Here is a 21,325-nt window from a genome sequence, read left to right on the forward strand (position 1 = left end):
TGACCTTTTGTTATTGTTCAATGTATGGTTATTTTGACCTTTTGTTATTGTTCAATGTATGGTTATTTAGACCTTTTGTTATTGTTCAATGTCTGGTTATTTTGACCTTTTGTTATTGATGTTACTGTTGTCCCGTTGACAATATTGATTGTTATTATTAATTATGTTAATATTTGAAATGTCTAAAGTAAGCTTTGGCAATATGTACATTGTTAAGTCATGCCAAAAAAGCAAATGGAAATGAATTGAAAAATTGAGAGAGAGACACACACACAACGAATAAAGAACTAGACACTGTTTAAAGAAGCAACCAATATTATTTGAATTTATGAACACGGACATTTCTCATTACAAATACTTTCTCGATGGAACTCTTGAAAAAAAATGAGAAAGAAAAAAAATGAATTTCACCTCCATGTTGTCACCCAAAAGAACGAGAAACATTTGGTCCATTACAGGGAGAGAAGAAACACACACTGTTATTGTCTTGAAAACAGCTTTTACATTCAATAAGCATCTCCTCTTGCTGTCCTCCCAGCGCATGCAGCCTGAGACTGAAACACAAACCATTTACAAAAAACAACAAAACATTTTTTTTTTTAAACAATACAAATGTGTTTTCTACATTCGTACACAACAGAGGAAACAGGTGGGAGGAGCTGTAGGAGAACGGGCTCATTGTGACAGAAACCACATGTTTGAATCTGTGCCATTGATTCCAATCCAGCCATTACAATGAGCCAGTCCTTCTATAGCTCCTCCCACCAGCCTCCTCTGATATGCACGCAGCACATGGGGGGGGGGGGGGGGGGGGGACAGGCTTGCCTGAATGTTTTCCAATCTACATGCATTAACAGAATGTTGTGTTAAGGCTGGCATAACCGTCACTAAGAAAAAAAAATGCTTGCTTGTCATAATTTCTTTGCGCTTGTCATATTGTTCAGCTCTGAAAGCCTTGAAGAGGGATGTCTCCATTCTGTGACTTGATACACACTGACTGACTGGACTGGCTAGCTTTGGGGAGTTTTTCAATGTCCTTATCAGAGGTGTTTCCAAAAAGTGAGCAAAATATGATGATTTGGCGTGCTGATGGGGCTGCTGTTGCACAAGAAGCAGTACATGGGAGAAACAGCTAATGTCGGGTGTACACTGCACGACTTTTACAATCCTAACATCGCTCAGCCTCTCACATTAAACAAACTTTTTCCCCCTGTAGTTTTTAGCCTTGCCAACGTAGCACAAATGGGTGTGACACACGCCGAGATTCTTCACTTGGTCGTGAGGATTCTCGGTACCACCCCGCTGTCTCATCAAAACATTGACGTGATGATGTGATTGGATTGTTAATGTTACTAGAACGAGCTGTGGCTCAAAAGCAGCCTCGTAAACGTTTTCAGTCAGACATTCACGCTTGCCATACAGAGTTGAAATATCTAGCCAACATTTTGAATGGAATAACATTGCTTGTGAACTTCAGAGCTGTTTAACAATTTGACACTTTGGCTTTGGTTAAAGGCAAGTACAAATGCATACTAGTAGTCATGGCTTCTGCTTGAGAGTCGACACATTCTGGGTGATGCGAAACAACGTCATCATCTAACTGGCTTCTTCTCTGGCGAGCTCTCATTGGCTCTTGCTGATCACCATTCTCCGAACTTGTCGATGCACATCTCACACTTCCAAGAGCATTGTAGATCTTGTGCCGACAAAAATCAAACGTTTGAAAATATCGGGATGTCTGGGACTGCTCAAAGACGGGATCGGTAGCCCTGAGATTGCATCTCTGACCCGCTCACATTAAAGGAGTAGGCAACGACAGTTTGTCTCCGATCTCAAAATCTTGTCTGGGACAGCTAAATCGGGGCCAAAATCATGTAGTGTACACCCAGCTTAAGTGTGTAAGTGTGTGTGTACGTCTTGGTGATGACACGCACAGATCCCTGAGGTGGATTCTATTGCCATATAAACACCCTTGGTAAATGGTATGTGGTAAACACACACACACACTCAAACACACTGGCGCGCACATGCACACATTCCATGGATAAACGTTACAGTACAGATACTCCACACGCGCACGCACGAACACACACACACACACGTAGAGGGGAGAGGGGCCTGCATGAACGTCCCCCCCCCCCTCTCTCTCTGAAGGGGCATTGAAATGGCAGCAGCTCTTCAAGTTCACCGGTCTTCAGTCCACCCCTCCATGTCGGTCGTAGCCCGGGGCGCCGGGATCAGATGAAAGGGTTTCGCGACATTCCTCTACTCGGGTAAACATTCCCCTGAGAGAGGGAGGGAGCGAAGGAGGGAAAGAGGTTGGGAGAGTGAGAGAGCGAAGGAGATGGTGAGGGAGAGTGAGAAGGAGATGGTGAGGGAGAGTGAGAGAGCGAAGGAGATGGTGAGGGAGAGTGAGAGAGCGAAGGAGATGGTGAGGGAGAGAGCGAAGGAGATGGTGAGGGAGAGTGAGAGAGCGAAGGAGATGGTGAGGGAGAGGGAGAGAGCGAAGGAGATGGTGAGGGAGAGAGCGAAGGAGATGGTGAGGGAGAGTGAGAGAGCGAAGGAGATGGTGAGGGAGAGAGCGAAGGAGATGGTGAGGGAGAGGGAGAGAGCGAAGGAGATGGTGAGGGAGAGAGCGAAGGAGATGGTGAGAGAGAGTGAGAGAGCGAAGGAGATGGTGAGGGAGAGAGCGAAGGAGATGGTGAGGGAGAGTGAGAGAGCGAAGGAGTGGTGAGGGAGAGTGAGAGAGCGAAGGAGATGGTGAGGGAGAGTGAGAGAGCGAAGGAGATGGTGAGGGAGAGTGAGAGAGCGAAGGAGATGGTGAGGGAGAGGGAGAGAGCGAAGGAGATGGTGAGGGAGAGTGAGAGAGCGAAGGAGATGGTGAGGGAGAGTGAGAGAGCGAAGGAGATGGTGAGGGAGAGTGAGAGAGCGAAGGAGATGGTGAGGGAGAGGGAGAGAGCGAAGGAGAGCTCCTACTGTAAATGTACTGCTCCAGAAAAGCCCTCAAACACCAATGAACCGTTCATTCCTGTTGAATTAAGCTTCAGCATAATAATTAAGCAGCTCCCATCCAAATCCCCAGCAAACACTGCTCAACCTATTGAAGTGCACTCAATGCTCATTGTGGTTGTGTTGCTGTAGTGTGGTACTCACAGTGAATGGGTTCACTGACATTGGGCAAGGAACTTTGGGCTGAGAGTCCGGCGCAGGGAAAGAGGCAAAACCTAAAAACACAACAACACCCCCAAAGCCAGAGACACATTAAGACCAAATACTAATACATCAAATACTATATACTAGTCTGACAAATACAGAACCAGATGGGATTTGCCATTCAACACACATTGAAATCAACCAGCACCCAACATGAAAGGGAGGGTAAACAAAGAAATATAATTACTAGAATGGGCAACGCCCCACAAACCCTGGCAATATCACTAATTCAACATTTCTGGGTTGTAACTCTATATTTAGGGACTGAGTTGGTGCTGTGTAAGCAGGGGAGGGAAGATGCTGGTAATCATCATTAGCTGTGGGGTGACATGATACGCTGCTGTGGTAGCGCAGACATCAAACACCACAGCACTGGCTAACTTTTGTGTTTCTTGGCAAAGCATGTACTGTACTTTGTATATGCAGAACGCAAAACGGCAAGTGCTATTTTCGTGTGGTCCTGTACTGGATCGTTGGAGGACATTCTCGCAATTCTGTTGGAAGAATAGAATAGGAAAGAGCAGAGCTTAGAAGAAGAGAATGGAACGATTGTTGACTTCTACTTGCCGTTGGTTTCCTGTTTGTTGGCATGCTCATGAGGAAATGCATTCTGGGTAGTGGGAGCTGGGAAGGTGGCAGACGGAGGAAACACTGAGGTGGGAGAGGTGACAAACCCACTGGAGTCACCTGGAAGAAACACAACACTGGGGTGTCATCTTGTGTCCTCCAATACACCGCGAATCCAGGGGCCTTGTATATGGAGCAGATGTTATTCTCAATTCTCCATTATAACCGCTTGTTAATGATGTCTAAACTACAGTACTAACTCATGAACACGGTCTATAAACTACTTATATACAGTTTAACACGTTAAAGAGTACCTTCATGTAAACTGTTACTGGAACATTCTTGACCTTTTCCCCCTGGGACGTCCCAACTCTGACGTTACCCAATTGAAGTTGAAATGTCAAAAGGTTAAGGTAATTGTTGGGGTTAGGTAAGGGTTATGGTTAAGATTAGGGTTAGGGTATGGTTAAGACTAGGGTTAGGGTTAAGGTTTAGGGTAGAGACGCCCCAAGGACGCTGGATTGCACTAGCCCTGCGGGAAACTTACCTCCTGAGGTGGAGCTGTGGAAGGGGTTACTGGGAGAGAGGGCAGGCTGCTGCTGCTGAGAGCTGGAACAGGAGCTGAACGGGTTGGGGAAATCTGAGACATGGAGGTAGAGAGACAGAGAGAAAGAGGGAGAGAGACAAAGAGAGACAGGGAGAGAGAGAGACGGGAGAGAGACAAAGAGACAGGGAGAGAGAGACGAGAGAGAGAAAGAGAGACAAAGAGAGAGAGAGACAGGGAGAGAGAGAGACGAGAGAGAGAGACAAAGAGATTAAGGGATTTGGTCATGTCTTTTAAAATCTTTCATGAGAAATATACACCCGCGTGATTAATTCATCTTTTTGTAACACTGCCTACTTGCAAATGTTTGGGATCCCGTCACGGCATCCACGCCTGGAGAGCTGAAGAAAGAAGGAAAAGAAGAGACGAAGGAAGGAAGGTGAGGGTGAGGGAAGACCAACTATATACAGGGCCTTCAGAAAGTATTCACACCCTTTGACTTTTTCAAAATGTTGTCTGTGTATACAGCCTGAATTTAAAATGGATTGAATTGAGATGTTGTATCACTGGCCTGCACACAATACCCCATAATGTCAAGGTGGAATAATGTTTTTAGACATTTTGACAAATTAATTACAAATGAAAAGCTGAAATGTCTTGAGTCAATAAGTGTTCCAGGTTATCCAATGCCTTGCACAGAACAGCACCTACTGGTAGATGGGTAAAACAAATATTGAAAAAAGCAGACACTGAATATCCCTTTGAGCATGGTGAAGTTATTAATTACACTTTGGATGGTGTATCAATACACCCAGTCAACACAAAGATACAGGAGTATTTCCTAACTCAGTTGCCAAAGAGGAAGGAAACTGCTCAGGGATTTCACGAGGACAATGGTGACTTTATAACAGATACAGAATTTGTTACAGTTCTGAGTTAAACAGGCTTGAAAACCTACCGCACGACTTGAAAATGGCTGTCTAGCAATGATCAACAACCAACTAGACAGAGCTTGAAGAATTTTAAAAAAGCTCTTAAAGACTTATCTAGAAAGACTCACAGCTGTAATCTCTGCCGAACATTTATTGACTCAGGGGTGATGAATACTTACGTAAATGAGATATTTCTCTATTTCCTTTTCAATGCATTTGCAAAAATGTGTAAAAAAATGTTTTTCACTTTGTTCTTGTGGCGTATTGTGTGTAGATGGTTGAGAAAACATATATATTTTATCCATTTTAAATTCAGGCTGTAACAAAATGTGGATTAAGTCAAAGGTTATGAATTATTGTATTATGGTATTACTACATGTATGAACATAAAAAAAACTAAAACAATCCATTTACAATTGCAGTTGTCTCCAGCTCTGGTGTAGGACTGTCATGAATTACTAAACCAAGGGCATGCAGATATCCTGAGCAAATAAATAATCTTTAATAATCTTTTTGTATTGGGACCGGCGCATTTGCAATGCACGTGTACAGAGTTGACACATAGTCAGTTAACTTAATATGAACGTTAAGTGTATTTGCTTGACATTGCATTCATTACCTGGCAGGAGTAGAACTGGAGGACAGGCGCTTCCCAAAGAGCGTGTTATACTGGCGTAGTCCACCGGGGGGTGCTAACAACAGACATTAAAACAATAGACAGACCATAAGCACAGGGCTTTAGCTGGAGCTTAATTCGAGAGATCAAGTGTAATTACCTGGTAAGAGTACTTTAAATCACTTAGACATAGGATGCAAAGTTTCCACTCTGAGAGCTTGAGTCGTCAAGGTGTAACTGTATTGAGTGTAGAAGTGTAAAAACTGCTCTAGAGTTCACATTAAACTATGACACAGAAAAACAATACCTATATGATTGCCTGGGGGAGAAGTAGTATGTATTGAATCATGGGAATAAGACAATATATGTTTAAACATGCCCAAAGCATTGTTCCTGCACATTTATGTTAGCATTAGTTATGTTAGCATTCAGTAGCATTGCTAAATCAACACTGGAACATATTTTCAGTGTTCAAGTCATTCTGCTACAACCCAGCAGTGTAGCATTCAGGGCTGAAAGCACAATGGGAATAATAAACATTATGCAATGTAGCTGACAACAACCTTTTATCTCTGTCTCTCACATGCATGCACACACACACACACATGCACACGCACACACACATGCACGCACGCGCACACACACACATACACCCCCCCCCCCCCCCCACTCACTCCTTGTACCCTTACCTGTAAGTCCTGGTCCAGTTGCAGGTCCGGGTGATGTGTCAGGGAAGACACTGTTCAGTTGGGACAGGGCAGCGTAGCGGTCCTGGTGGTCTGTGTGTGTGTTGGGGCCGGGGGCTGGGGGGGCGACGCTGAGGGCACTGCGACTGTGCTGTTGGCTGAGCCCTCCAAAGTCCACACTCAGAGACTTAGGGAAGGCCCTGAAGGGAGCTGAGCCCCCCGAGGAGGCCACTGTACGACCTGGGAGAGCCAACAAAAAGATGTCCGATATAAGGAAGGCTGGGGGTGAGTCTGAAATGGCTCCCTATTCCCTCTATAGTGTACTACATTTGACCAGGGCCAAAGTAGTGAACTATATAGGTAATAGAGTGCCATTTCAGACACAGCCCATGCATTTGTTTTTCTGACCATATGACCTGACCAGGCAATAGCCTCAACAGTCCAATATGGCAAATTTAACCTCAGAATTCCTTATTGGGGCAATACTAGCTTTGCATAAACATTTAGCATGCTACATGTATTAGCAGCCAGCAGGATTTGGACTGAATCATAGCCTACTTTATCATACACTTCTTCATAGCATACTTATTTGGAATGTCAATGTGCATGATAAGAACTGTGACCCATATAGCTCACTACACTACTGCACCACAGCATGGTGGAATACCATTGGGCCCCCGTTGAAAGGAGCATTGGCTACTCTCTAAAAATAGTTTTAAATGTCTCTCTCTCTCTCTCTCTCTCTCTCTCTCTCTCTCTCCATCCCTCCCTCCCTCTCAGAGTACAGTGTGTCTCTCCTTGACCAGGCCAGGCTTGAGATACACATTTACTACTGTTTTACAGGAAATTATGCAGTATGCACAACCACCAAATCTATTCTATTATTTTCTATTCTATTCCGCTGAATAACCATTCAGCACAATTTCAAATACTGTACAGGTTAGTGCCTTACCTAAAGTGAAGTTGTTTTTGAAAGTGCTACTGGCTAAGGAGGTAAACATGAAGAGAGAGAAGGAAAAAGAGAAAGAAAAAGAGGGACCAGAGATGGGGAAGAAAATGAGAGATATGTAGGTAGAAGAAGACACCAGGAGTATATTTCATAAGACAACCAATCAGACAAGAGGTCAGTGTGGTCTGTACCTGAGGGTCGAGGGAGGGCAGGGAAGGAGGGGGCATGGTTATGATTTCCCATAGCCGAGGAAAGAGAGCCTGGACGTTGTCTTTCTATACCACTCAGTAGAGAGTCTGAGAGAGAGAGAGAGAGAGAGAGAGAGAGACAGAGAGAGAGATGAGACAAGGAAAGAGAGGACAGAGACAGAGAGAAGGAGACGGGGAGAATAACAGAGAGAGAGTGAGAAAGATAGAGAGACAGACATAACAATAGAGAGAAGTGGAAAGAGAAAGAAAAAACAGGGTCAAATCATGTTGCCTCAGGTGCCATTATTCATAGTACCAAAAAAAGATGGTGAACAGTTCTACCTTTCATAGGGGGGTCTCTGAAGCTCTGGGAGCGCGAGGGAGCACGGGCAGTGAACACGTCAGCCCTCATGTCCGCAGGGGAGATAGCGGGGACTCTGTCCCCCCAGGACGAGAGCTGGGACTGGAGGAGAGGCTAGACAGGGAGGGAACAAGACAGTCACCACACAGTGGGTGGGTGTATTTCCCCTCTGCGTTACATATCCTCATATAACCCTTCATCTATTATGAATCACTTTATCTTTGATGTGGAGACGACCTGGAGTGGGTTCTCTCTGTGTCGTAGGACCTCACAGTATTCACCTCTCTCTACCTCTATTACTCTTGTCCACAGTAACACCTCTCTCTGCCTATCTCTTTTCCTCTTTCTCTCTATCTATCACTCTCCCTCCCCTTCTCTATCTCACGCTCTCTCTCTTTCTTCACCTTCTCTGATTTAATTTGATTCAATGCAGTTTTACTGACAGGAAATACAGCTCTGCCTCTCTCTCTCTCATTTCCTCAATCTCTCGGAGGTGTTATGTATCTCACCAGTGTGCGTAACAGTCTGGCCGAGGGTGGCATGGCGTGGGACTGGGCCTGGGCGGGTGTGGGGCCGTGAGAGATGGGCAAGGCCTGTACCCCAGGAGGGCTCCAGGGTCCCTCTACCTCCCTCCTGTTCTTGTTCTTCGAAAAATGCCTGGAAATAGTTACATGTTGCTGTGACTACGTTTGAGGAAGAGATTCTATCTCAATGAAACTAAACTAAAAAAGAAAACGTTTCTCACAGTAAGTAAATCCACTGTCCTAAAAATTCCACTAATTCTCGTCAATGTGCAATTACAAATGAGTTACTATGGAGCTTTGATCAGATTAGTTCAGAGAAGGTGGTACATCTGACATATGGATATCTTTCTGAATATATGATGATAATATTTCATATTTATTGATTTCCTCACCATTTCTTCTTCTGGTATTTGTCCTGGAGGAACTCCTTAAGTTTCTGGGAGTCCCTTGTGTCGAAACAACCTTCTGTCTTTGGATCAAAGGCACACAGCCAGGTCCTCCTCCCCACCTACACACACACACACACACGCACACACGCACACACACGCACACACGCACGCACACACGCACACACACACACACACACGCACACACGCACACACACGCACACACACACGCACACACACACACACACACACACAATGATACAGAACATAAACAATACACATGCCTTCCCACACATTAATTACATGTTTTAGTCACAGTACTGCATCTCACTGACATGAAAATGAATCACCAAGATGATTAATCATGACTAAATCTGACTGAAATATCCAGACTTTTCTACCTGATATCTGCGTTAGAGCAATGAATCAGACACTCATGCATACACTCACACATGTACACACAAAAATTATATTATTGGGCATAAGCAATGCATTAGACACACACACACACACACACACACACACACACACACACACACACACACACGAGGTGGTTTGGGTGTAACTGTGATGTTGCGTTCTGTTCACTGCACAAATTGGGCAGAGCAGCTACATTCCTCCAGAACCCGTCTGCAACCACCAAAACAGTGCCATTATCTGGTCTGACTGATTAAGGAGGGGGGCATCAAGCATCCCCTTTTATCTCAAAAAGAGGGATAAGAAAATAGAGGAGATTCTACAACAGACTGGTCTAGAGAGGTGAGGGTTTGGATCTAATATTGTCTAGTTCACATAAAAAAAAATATTATGGGAGATGGATTAATCTACCTCACGTCGCCTCAATCCCTCTCAGGATGGCCTCGGTAAAAGGATGTACATGTATCATTTATGATATCTATTTATAATACCTATGGTATATAATCTATTCTTGCTCTATTTATCCTGGAACATCAAAAATGTATAGAATACTGAATGTTACGAGTCCAAGTATGCATCACAATTGTGTTTTGTTCACCTTTTCCTGACGTTAAAATATTGAAGTATCCAGCCGGGGCACTGAAAATTACCCCCAGAATTGTAATGAGGAAGGTGAAATATAGTTGGAATACTGTTAGGTCCCGCCTACAAGCCCACCTGACTGTCAATAATGGATGCGGCCCGTTTGTCACTCACCTCGTTGCCATGGTTTTGCAGAAACTCCACTTCCTGTTGGGAGAAGGTTGTCATGGAGATAGACTTGACTCTGTGGGGAGGGTTGAGTCCTCTCCTGAGGCAGAGAGATTGGAAAAAATAAGAAAAATAAATAAATGAGAGATGGAAGATGTGTAAAAGTGGGCACTTCACATTTGTTCTGCCTATAATCACATAAATCACTGAAGAGGAACACTCATGATAGAGAATTGAAGAGGAACGGGATGTTAGGGGGGATTTAAAGTGTTCGATAAATGGATGCCATGACAGGTGACTGTGAGAAAATGCGAAAATTGTCATAGTGCAAATGTATCCAGTGTAGAGGTTAGACATACAAAACATGACATAATAGTTTGCTCATTCAGTGTGCAAAGGGTTTAAAGTTTAGGCTATTCTTCTGTGCTCGTGACAAGAGTCTAAACCTGTGCTGAAATCTGGCCACTGCAAATTACAGAACCTTGCGACATGCTACAGGCATAGCCTATAATGTGTTGAGGACCTGAGCTGGCAACGGTCTGCATGCAGAATGTTACATGAACCAGAAAGAGACACCAAACCTGGGCCACGACGAAAGGAAACGTAACACGGCGCGGTAAACGGGCCGCCTGAAAATGTTAAAGTAGTAGTAGTACAATTAACTGTAGCCATGGGAAGTTAACAAACCAAGGGACGACCTCGTAAATGAATACAGGGCGCATAGGCCACGTTAGGCTACAGTTTCACGTTTCAGTTCCTTCTCAATGCTCAAACATAACAGCATCTTCAAATATGCTCTGCAGATGCAGCATACTGGACATTATTATTGGTTAATAATTTGCATGCAATGGGCTTATTTTATTTATAGGCATATATAATAGCCTCATGTGCGCAATAAGCATGTTATAGAAGCTATCAAAATATATATGTCCCTTGTGTATCCACCTACTTACAGCATTCCAGAGCACGACGTGCACACGAAGCAGCCCACGGTGATATCGATGTAAGTCACCCCCGGTTGACTGCACTCGAAGCAGTGTTTGTTTACTACAGCCTGGGCCAGCTCCCGGACCTTGCGGGCGCATATCTCTTGGCTGTCCCGATGTTTTCGGTTCGACATACTGCTGTCTCGGCCCGCTCTCGCCCGCTTTTGGTCTGGCGGAGAGGACTATAGCTCGTATAGTGGTGAGCCGATTACCACTGGCCCTCTACTAACCTCCCTTATTCCTCCCTCCGTTTACAGTATGTTACTCACGCCCGCATTATGAAAACGATGATTATGCGCCTCGCGTTTACGCGATTTGAGACCGATCTTCCTACATGCATGCGTCGGGCTATTTTGTGTCTTTAGCGGAAGTCAGAAATGAGGGCTTATCAAGCTGTCAATGACTTTTACTACGTCGTTATTATTTATCCATTGCTGCGGTATTCTCTTCTGGAGTGGAGAAAGACATCTGCCTCTCGCTCTAAATCTCTCTCTCTCTGCTCCGCTCCCTGCTTGCCATACGCACACACCCCTTTGGCATTATTGCGCTCGTGTCTGTCGTTCCATGAAGACGCGGCCCTTTGGAATGATGACAGATTTTTGAAACCCAGATTGCCAGCTAAGGCAAGGACCAGAGGACCACACATACCATAGAATGGTAAATAAAATAACCCACACAAATAAACCAACATAGACGAGAGAGAAACATTTCACCATTCTAGTTTTATGAAATGATATTCTATACGCTGAAACAAATAGATGTTGATTAGTATTATTTGATCAGAGCTGTCTGATGTGAGTTTATTTTCATAGTAACTCAGGAACAGACCTTTAACGGCTACATCACGCCCATTGCATGATGACGTCCGACATGAAAAATGTTTGTTTCATCTGTTTTCAATTTGTTAACCCTTCACATCACTCTCTAAAACCCATCGATATAGAACAGTAACATACAAATAAATAAAAACATAGGCTAGGCTATACAGGTCCAAACGGGTTTGCCCTCGCGCCATTACGCACATGTAGTCAACTAATGTAGTCAACAGACTGAAGATACATTCCCTACGCAAAATAAATCTCTCTTAAACACTTTAGATTGGGTTCAGATTTGACACTCGGAGCAGATCAGACAGTGCAAGTAGGCCTAATGTAAGGACTTATTCTGGTCACAAGTGAGAGCCATGCGTGGTCAGGTCAGGCAGTGACTGACTTTCACTTGTCATGTGATCCTCCAAGCATTTCTGATGGTGCTGTTGTGGAGTTATTGACAATGTATATACATGTGTGTCTGTGTGTGTGTGTGTGTGTGTGCGTGCATATTTAACTGTCTCTCTGTACATGTACAAACATACACATGTGTTGGGCCAGAGAGACAAAAATGATGGGGCTAGAATAGACCATCAGCCACTGTGATGATCTGACTAGGCTAGTCAACCACAGACTAGCTACTGTGGCAATCATACCTCTCTGGTTGCATAGCACTGTATGTTGTGATAATGTTGAGTTAGAGCTATTTTCGTGTTGCTCAAGAATATGTTCTGTTTTGAAATGTGTGTGTGTGTGTGTGTGTGTGTGTGTGTGTGTGTCCCAATTCATATGGGATTTATATGGGATTCATATGGGATTTATATGGGATGGAGGGAGTAGCTAGCACTTACCAAGCATAATTATCTCACATAAAGACCTATTGTACATTCAAACTACATTCACTCTCACTAAAAGAATGAATCACACAATTGACTGGTCATTGGAAATACACATCCAAGAGTGAATCATTGGGAGCTTTTATGTAACTGGGACCTGGTGAGAGCCTCAAGTTCATTTGGTGCAAATATAAATGTGATCACAACATAAAAGGCATATGGGCATATAGGGTCCTTTCTGAGATGTGTACCCTTGCTATGAATAAGCCCAGGCATTTCTATGTAAAAAAAAGCCCCATGAGCACTAACAGATGAAGTCCATAGGAGTACATCAAATTTGGTGTCAAATGAAAAGTCTATCTTTTTATGCTTTATTAAAACCATTCAGATTCTAAGCCCTGTCTAAGCTATATGGAATTGTTTTAAGAAGGTCATACCAAGGATCATTTAGCTATTTTATTTTCAAATTCAAGACCCCTTGAAGCATCCCTAGTATATATTTCCAAAAACGATTTGATGAAAAATTATTTTTGGCCTTAATGCTATTAGCCCATAATAACGCATCGAATAACAGATTCATTACATGGAACAAAAGATGGTTCCCCCCAAAGATCTAAATAAAGTTTGTTCTGAAGTGTCTCTCCTATATCTGAGAGATATAAGAAAGATTAGGAAACATTTATCATTTTTTTGTCCATGTGTTTAACCCCATCATTTTGGCATTAAACTGTCTCCATATACAGTACCAGTCAAAAGTTTGGACACACCTACTCATTCAAGAGTTTTTCTTTATTTTTACTATTGTCTACAGTCGTGGCCAAAAGTTTTGAGAATGACACAAATATTAATACAAAGTTTGCTGTTTCAGTGTCTTTAGATATTTTTGTCAGATATTACTATGGAATATTGAAGTATAATTACAAGCATTTCATAGGTGTCAAAGGCTTTTATTGACAATTACATGGAGTTAATGCAAATAGTCAATATTTGCAGTGTTGACCCCTCTGCAATCTGCCCTGTCATGCTGTCAATTAACTTCTGGGCCACATCCTGACTGATGGCAGCCTCTTCTTGCATAATCAATGCTTGGAGTTTGTCAGAATTTGTGGGTCTTTGTTTGTCCACCCGCCTCTTGAGGATTGACCACCATTTCTCAATGGGATTAAGGTCTGGGGAGTTTCCTGGACATGGACCCAACATATCGATGTTTTGTTCCCCGAGCCACTTAGTTATCACTTTTGCCTTTTGGCAAGGTGCTCCATCACGCTGGAAAAGGCATTGTTCGTCACCAAACTGTTCCTGGATGTTTGGGAGAAGTTGCTCTCGGAGGATGTGTTGGTACCATTCTTTATTCGTGGCTGTGTTCTTAGGCAAAATTGTGAGTTGAGCCGACTCCCTTGACTGAGAAGCTACCCCATATATGAATGGTCTCAGGATGCTTTACTGTTGGCATGACACAGGACTGATGGTAGCGCTCACCTTGTCTTCTCCAGACAAGCTGCTTTTTTTCTGGATGTCCCAAACAATCGGAAAGGGGATTCATCAGAGAAAATGACTTTACCCCAGTCTCAGCAGTCCAATCCCTGTACCTTTTGCAGAATATCAGTCTGTCCCTGATGTTTTTCCTGGAGAGAAGTGGCTTCTTTGCTTCTTGACACCAGGCCATCCTCCAAAAGTCTTCGCATCACTGTGCGTGCAGATGCACTCACACCTGCCTGCTGCCATTCCTCAGCAAGCTCTGTACTGGTGGTGCCCCGATCCCACAGCTGAATCAACATTAGGAGACAGTCCTGGCGCTTGCTGGACTTTCTTGGGCGCCCTGAAGCCTTCTTCAAAACAATTGAACCGCCCTCCTTGAAGTTCTTGATGATCCGATAAATGGTTGATTTAGGTGCAATCTTACTGGCAACAATATCCTTGCCTGTGAAGCCCTTCTTGTGCAAAGCAATGATAACGGCACGTGTTTCCTTGCAGATAACCATGATTGACAGAGGAAGAACAATGATTCCAAGCACCACCCTCCTTTTGAAGCTTCCAGTCTGTTATTCGAATTCAATCAGCATGACAGAGTGATCTCCAGCCTTGTCCTCGTCAACACTCACACCTGTGTTAACGAGAGAATCACTGACATGATGTCAGCTGGTCCATTTGTGGCAGGGCTGAAATGCAATGGACATTTTTGGGGGGATTCAGTTCATTTGCATGGCAAATAGGGACTTTGCAATTAATTGCAATTCATATGATCACTCTTTATAACTATCAGGAGTATATGCTAATTGCCATCATACAAACTGAGGCAGCAGACTTGAACATTGATATTTGTGTCATTCTCAAAACTTTTGGCCACGACTGTACATTGCAGAATAATAGTGAAGACATCAAAACGATGAAATAACACATATGGAATCATGTAGTAACCAAAAAAGTGTTAATCAAATCAAAATATATTTTAGATTTGAGATTCTTCAATGTCACCACCCTTTGCCTTGATGACAGCTTTGCACACTCAAGGCATTCTCTAAACCAGCTTCACCTGGAATGCTTTTCCAACAGTCTTGAAGGAGTTCCCACATATGTTGAGCACTTGTTGGCTGCTTTTTGTAAAAGACCAAGTCCATAATATGGCAAGAACAGCTCAAATAAACAAAGAGAAACGACACTCCGTGAAGGTCAGTCAATCCAGAAAATGTCAAGAACTTTCAACGTTTCTTCAAGTGCAGTTGCAAAAATCATCAAGGGCTATAATGAAACTGCCTCTCATGAGGACCACCACTGGAAAGGAAGATCCAGAGTTACCTCTGCTGCAGAGGATAAGTTCATTAGTTACCAGCCTCAGAAATTGCAGCCCAAATAAATGCTTCACAGAATACAAGTAACAGACACATCTCAACATCAACTGTTCAGAGGAGACTGTGTGAATCAGGCCTTCATGGTTGAATAGCAGCAAAGAAACCATTACTAAAGGACACCAATAAGAAGAAGAGACTTAGGCCAAGAAACACAAGCAATGGACATTAGACCGGTGGAAATCTGTCCTTTGGTCTGATGATTACAAATTTGAGATTTTTGGTTCCAACCGCCATGTCTTTGTGAGATGCAGAGTAGGTGAACGGATGATCTCTGCATGTGTTGTTCCCAATGTGAAGCATGGAGGAGGTGTGATGTTGTGGGGGTGCTTTGCTGGTGCCACTGTCAATTATTTACTTAGATTTCAAGGCAAACTTAACCAGCATGGCTACCACAGCATTCTGCAGTGATATGCCATCCCATCTGGTTTGCTCTTAGCGGGACTATCATTTGTTTTTCAACAGGACAATGACCCAACACACCTCCAGGCTGTTTAAGGGCTATTTGATCAAGAAGGAGAGTGATGGAGAGCTGCATCAGATGACCTGGCCTCCACAATCATCTGATCTCAACCCAATTGAGATGGTTTGGGATGAGTTGGACCGCAGAGTGAAGGAAAAGCCCTCAACAAGTGCTCAGCATATGTGGGATCTCCTTCAAAACTGTTGGAAAATCATTCCAAGTGAAGCAGGTTGAGAGAATGCCAAGAGTGTGCAAAGCTGTCATTGATTTGTTTAACACTTTTTCTGGTTACTAAGTGATTCCATATGTGTTATTTTTTATGTCTTCACTATTATTCTACAATGTAGAAAATAGTAAAAAATATAGAAAACTCCTTGAAGGAGTAGGTGTGTCCAAAACTTTTGACTGGTACTTCCATTCACTGTTTCAACGTGTATAGGGGACCTTCAGGCGAGTCTTGTGAGGCCTGTGGGCGTCCGAGAGCAAAACATTGAAGTCTCACCTTCACACAGACCTTTGCCACATATCATATTTATGTGTCCAAACAGTTCAGATGCTACAGACAGGAGTTGGCAGATCAGCTCTACTGACTTCAGACGAGTCTCCTGACACTTGTAGAGGTCATAGAGAAAACACGGAGAAAGAACACCATCGTGTTCACGAGAGTCTCATCTTTCCATAGATGTGTCATAATTGTAGACCAAACCATTCTGAAGCTACAGACGATTTTGTAAAAAAATAAAAAAAGATTTTCCGGATGTCTCATGCTCTAACAAACACCGCTCTGGCCCTATCACCTTTTATCGTACATGCGGAAGTTCGACATAGGCAGACGCGGTGGATTGAGAGCATCCAATGCAAAAAGTCTTTGTAACCACGTCAGATCTCCACCGTTATATCCAGTATCAGAAAAAAACTCTAGGCTGGGCAGCACCTCATACTGGAGAGTTGATCTATCTACAGCTATTCATTTGGTTAAATTCAGGGCTTTAACCAAGCTTAGCTTTGATATTTGTCACTGGCTACTACCAATGTGCTATCATGAGAATGATTATTGAGAGATCTCTTAAAAGCTAAATACGTCCACTGTTGCATTCGTTATCATTCCAAAAGGTAGGTTTAATAGAGCAAATGAAATGTAACTATGCTATATAGCATTTGCAAAGTCATCAACAGCTATTGTTTCAGTTCAACCCAGGGTTCAACTAACAATAGACAATACACTTGGTCCTAGGGTTTCAAGCTTTGGTTGATTTCAAATGTAATCTTCAAGTTAATTATTAACTAAACCAAAAATCAAAGTTAACATTAAGCCAGGGGCTCAGAGGAAACTATCCAAGCAGTAGATATTATACATCTCCTTTAAATGTTGATCATTGGTTGTGTTGTTAACCAAACACAAGTCAATATTACTTTTGTAATACACTAAATAGCCTAAAGTTAAGGCTATCTTACAAACTAATGTAACATTCTCAGCCTCCTTCACTCATGCTGCCAAACATACCCTCGTAAAACTGACTATCCTACCGATCCTTGACTTCGGCGATGTCATTTACAAAATAGCCTCCAACACTCTAGTCAGCAAATTGGATGTAGTCTATCACAGTGCCATCCGTTTTGTCACCAAAGCCCCATATATTACTCACCACTGCGACCTGTATGCTCTCGTTGGCTGGCCCTCGCTACATATTCGTTGCCAAACCCACTGGCTCCAGGTCATCTATAAGACTCTGCTAGGTAAAGCCCCACCTTATCTCAGCTCACTGGTCCCCATAGCAACACTCACCCTTAGCACACGCTCCAGCAGGTATATTTCACTGGTCAATCCCCAAAGCCAACACCTCCTTTGGCTGCCTTTCCTTCCAGTTCTCTGCTGCCAATGACTGGAACGAATAGCAACAATCACTGAAGCTGGATTCTATATCTCCCTCTCTAACTTTAAGCATCAGCTGTCAGAGCAGCTTCCCGATCACTGTACCTGTACACAGCCCATCTGTAAATAACACACCCAACTACCTCATCCCCCATATTGTTATTTATTTATTTATTGCTCTTTTGAACCCCAGAATCTCTACATGCACATCATCATCTGCACATCTATCACTCTGGTGTTAATGCTAAATTGTAATTATTTCGCCTCTATGGCCTATTTATTGCCTTACCTCCCTAATCTTACTACATTTGCACACACTGTACATATATTTTTCTATTGTGTTATTGACTGTATATTTGTTTATCCCATGTGTAACACTGTGTTGTTGTTTTTGTCGCACTGCTTTGCTTTATCTTGGCCATGTCGCAGTTGTAAATGAGAACTTGTTCTCAACTGACCTACCTGGTTAAATAAAGGTGAAATACATATATATATTTTTTAAATCAACATTAAAATGAGTAAAACATCTATGGCCATATTTTGAAGTTACTGTAACTATAAATGTCTTCTCATGTAATCATATAAAGTGTGCATGTTCAAGATAGCTTGAATAGGTCATCGCAGGTCTGTGGAGATCTGTAATAATCTGTGCAGAATAAAAAATAAAAAATAAATAACATATCTGAAGTTGTATTCCCGTAGGAACTTTGGTTGTGCTTTTACATGGTTGAGATCATTGTGATAACACATTGGGAATTCAACAAACTTCTGTCTGACATTTTGAGTGAGCCAATATAGGTTGACATCTCATTGGTCAATGTCTCTACCAAATATTACACACATGTCCACATTGAAATGACGTGGTATCCAACTAATATCAACAGTTATATTTAGTTTTGCAGAAATTATTTTTTCTTTTGAAAGTTTAAGAAATATTGCCTCGTGTTTTGTCATTCTGTTTCCAAAAACCCACATATCTTTAAGATATTTTCAAATGTCGCTCCATCATGAGGAGAGAGGATAAGAAAAGTTCACAAGAGTAACGAGTAATGTTAGACCTACCAATTAGGTATTGTGTTTTTACTGATAAATCACTTGGTTTATGATTTATTAAATGATTAAAATGCGTCATTCTGTTACCAAACCATTAACCGAATTACCAAAAAATCTGTAACAGAATTGGCTACAAAGGGAAATTCATAGTTGTCACAAACCACCGTTGGGTCACCTGCTATACAGTCCTTCCTTCCACTGGCGTACTATTATGTTCAGCTCATAACTGTTTTCTTTCTCTTTCACCTTTTTTACATTTTTATTTCATTTAACCAGGCAATTCAGTTAAAAGCTAATTCTTATTTACAATGACTGCCTACCCCGGGCCAAACTGGGCCAATTGTGCACCACCCTATGGGACTCCCAATCACACCCTGTTGTGATACAGCTTGGATTCCAACCAGGGTGTCTGTAGTAACACCTCTAGCACTGAGATGCTGTGCCTTAGACTGCTGTGCCACTCAGAAGCCCTTGTTGAAGCAAGAGTGTGAAAACCATCTGTACAACCCCTCCCTCTCTCTCTCGCTCTCTCTCTCTCTGTGTCTCTCTTCCCTCTTCTCTTTCTCTCTCTCAATTCAATTCAAGGGCTTTATTGTCATGGGAAACATATGTGAACATTGCCAAAGCAAGTGAAGTAGATAATAAACTCTCTCTCTCTCTCTCGTTAATGTCACCTCTCCTGGCTCTTACTAACACCTACCCATAAGTCCCCTCTCTTCCATTTACTGTAACTAGCCCTCTCACCAACTGAGCACTGACTGAGTGGTGCAGTGGTCTAAGGCACTGCATCTCAGTGCAGGTGGCATCACTACAGTCCCTGGTTTGAATCCAGGCTGAATCACATCCGGCTGTGATTGGGAGTCCCATAGGGAGGTGTACAATTGGCCCAGCATTGTCTGGGTTTGGCTGGGGTAGGCTGGGGTAGGATGGGGTAGCATGGGGTAGGATGGGGTAGCATGGGGTAGGCCGGGTTTGGCCGGGGTAGGCCGGGGAAGGCTGGGGTAGGCCACCATTGTAAATAAGATTTTTTTCTGAACTGACTTGCCTAGTTAAATAAAGGTTAAATACATTTTAAAAATGTAAATGTCCATGGATGTTGAAAAGTAATTGAAATTTGTTCTGTCCAAATCTGAACCAATCATAGACGACCGTTTCACAAGTTTGGACAGTATAGTAAAGTAGAGTAGAGAGAATAGGTCAGTAAAATACAATAAGGTACTGCACAGTACCCCTAGAATTTAGTACAGTATAATTTACTGTATTGTACAGTACAGTACAGTGCTGAACTATACTCTATGGTACAGTACAGTGCTGAACTATACTCTATGGTACAGTACAGTGCTGAACTATACTCTACTGTGCTGTATTGTACTATATTCTATTGTACTGTACTGTGCTCTTCTGTGCTGTACTCTGATTGATACAAATTTGGTCCAGTCCGGGCCATCCAAATTTGGTCTTGTTTGGGGCGGAGCTCATTAGAATAATAGCCAGTCTGTAGAATAATACCCATACAAGGAAAGGAGGATAGTACATTTTTCTACCTACTTATTCAGGATACATCACCATTAACGTCACCATTAACGGAAGGATGTTCATAATTATGCATGTCTTTATTTATGTCTTTATAATGCAGATCAGGGACCCATGATGTCATTCTGTTACCATCATTCTGTTACTGAGTGTTAATGCACTTTACTTAGGCCTACTGTAGTTCAATAACCAAAATACATTTTTGTTAAACTCAAGTTGTCATATTTTAGCTGACACCCCATTCTTGATGCAGACATCTTTGAATCTTAATTTGGGGTAGATCTTTTAACAGAGTTTTTGGAAAACATGGTCACTAAAAAACTAAGGGAGATTTTACCATCACTCTACCAAACATTACTTCTGCACTGTTCTTCAGGTAAATGTGTTTTTGTAACATTTTGTGTGGAAATTGTTAAAAGTAGTCCTCATGCATGGAGTTGTATGGTTTGTTTTTGCATTTGATGGTTTTGTTTGGAATACTTTTCAAGTCTCAGCTTAATTCTGTTACCATGGAATTGCCCGCCTACAAAAAAAAATCCACATTTATGCAACCATTGTTATAATAACTACCTCTTAGAATAAATTGAATATTTAAATTATCCCAGGTGCAATTTCTCCCTCATAGAATCATACCCCCTTCATGTTAACCATTTCCTTACCACCACATCACTGCCCACTGTCTTTTTGCTGTTAGTCAGAGAGGAAGAGGCGAAGCGAGAGGTTTTACTCTGCCCAAAATCTGAGGAATATGTCCAGTACCAGTCAAAAGTTTGGACACACCTACTCATTCCAG

The 21,325-nt window shown here is 42.6% G+C and overlaps 2 protein-coding genes across 4 annotated transcripts in view; one reads left to right on the forward strand and one right to left on the reverse strand.

The window, feature by feature from the left end:
* Nucleotides 1-297: 297 nt before the first annotated feature.
* agfg2 (ArfGAP with FG repeats 2) lies at nt 298-11,701 on the reverse strand. 2 transcript variants are annotated; one of them, XM_031792005.1, is made up of 14 exons: nt 11,087-11,655; nt 10,140-10,233; nt 8,973-9,088; nt 8,566-8,713; nt 8,038-8,170; nt 7,699-7,803; nt 7,511-7,543; nt 6,562-6,798; nt 5,876-5,948; nt 4,682-4,725; nt 4,328-4,420; nt 3,781-3,900; nt 3,154-3,224; nt 298-2,285 (listed from the first exon to the last, which is right to left on the reverse strand). In XM_031792005.1, exons 1-14 carry the CDS (start codon nt 11,251-11,253, stop codon nt 2,238-2,240), a joined length of 1,482 nt encoding a protein of 493 aa, XP_031647865.1. In that variant the 5' UTR covers nt 11,254-11,655; the 3' UTR covers nt 298-2,237. The 2 variants fall into 2 exon arrangements, with proteins under 2 accessions (XP_031647865.1, XP_031647866.1); XM_031792006.1 differs by lacking the exon at nt 7,511-7,543 and having other exon boundaries at nt 11,087-11,701.
* Nucleotides 8,564-21,325, forward strand: part of acap1 (ArfGAP with coiled-coil, ankyrin repeat and PH domains 1) — a 36,902-nt gene continuing 24,140 nt past the window's right edge. Inside the window, exon 1 of one of the 2 annotated variants that reach the window (XM_020504211.2) lies at nt 8,564-8,802. The gene's annotated coding sequence lies outside the window, so the exon portion shown is untranslated. Of the gene's footprint in view, nt 8,803-11,677; nt 11,777-21,325 lie in introns of those variants that run through there. The other variant, XM_020504212.2, reaches the window with a different exon arrangement.

The sequence above is a fragment of the Oncorhynchus kisutch genome, linkage group LG16 (assembly GCF_002021735.2).
Source record: "Oncorhynchus kisutch isolate 150728-3 linkage group LG16, Okis_V2, whole genome shotgun sequence".
NCBI classification, from domain to species: Eukaryota; Metazoa; Chordata; class Actinopteri; order Salmoniformes; family Salmonidae; genus Oncorhynchus; species Oncorhynchus kisutch.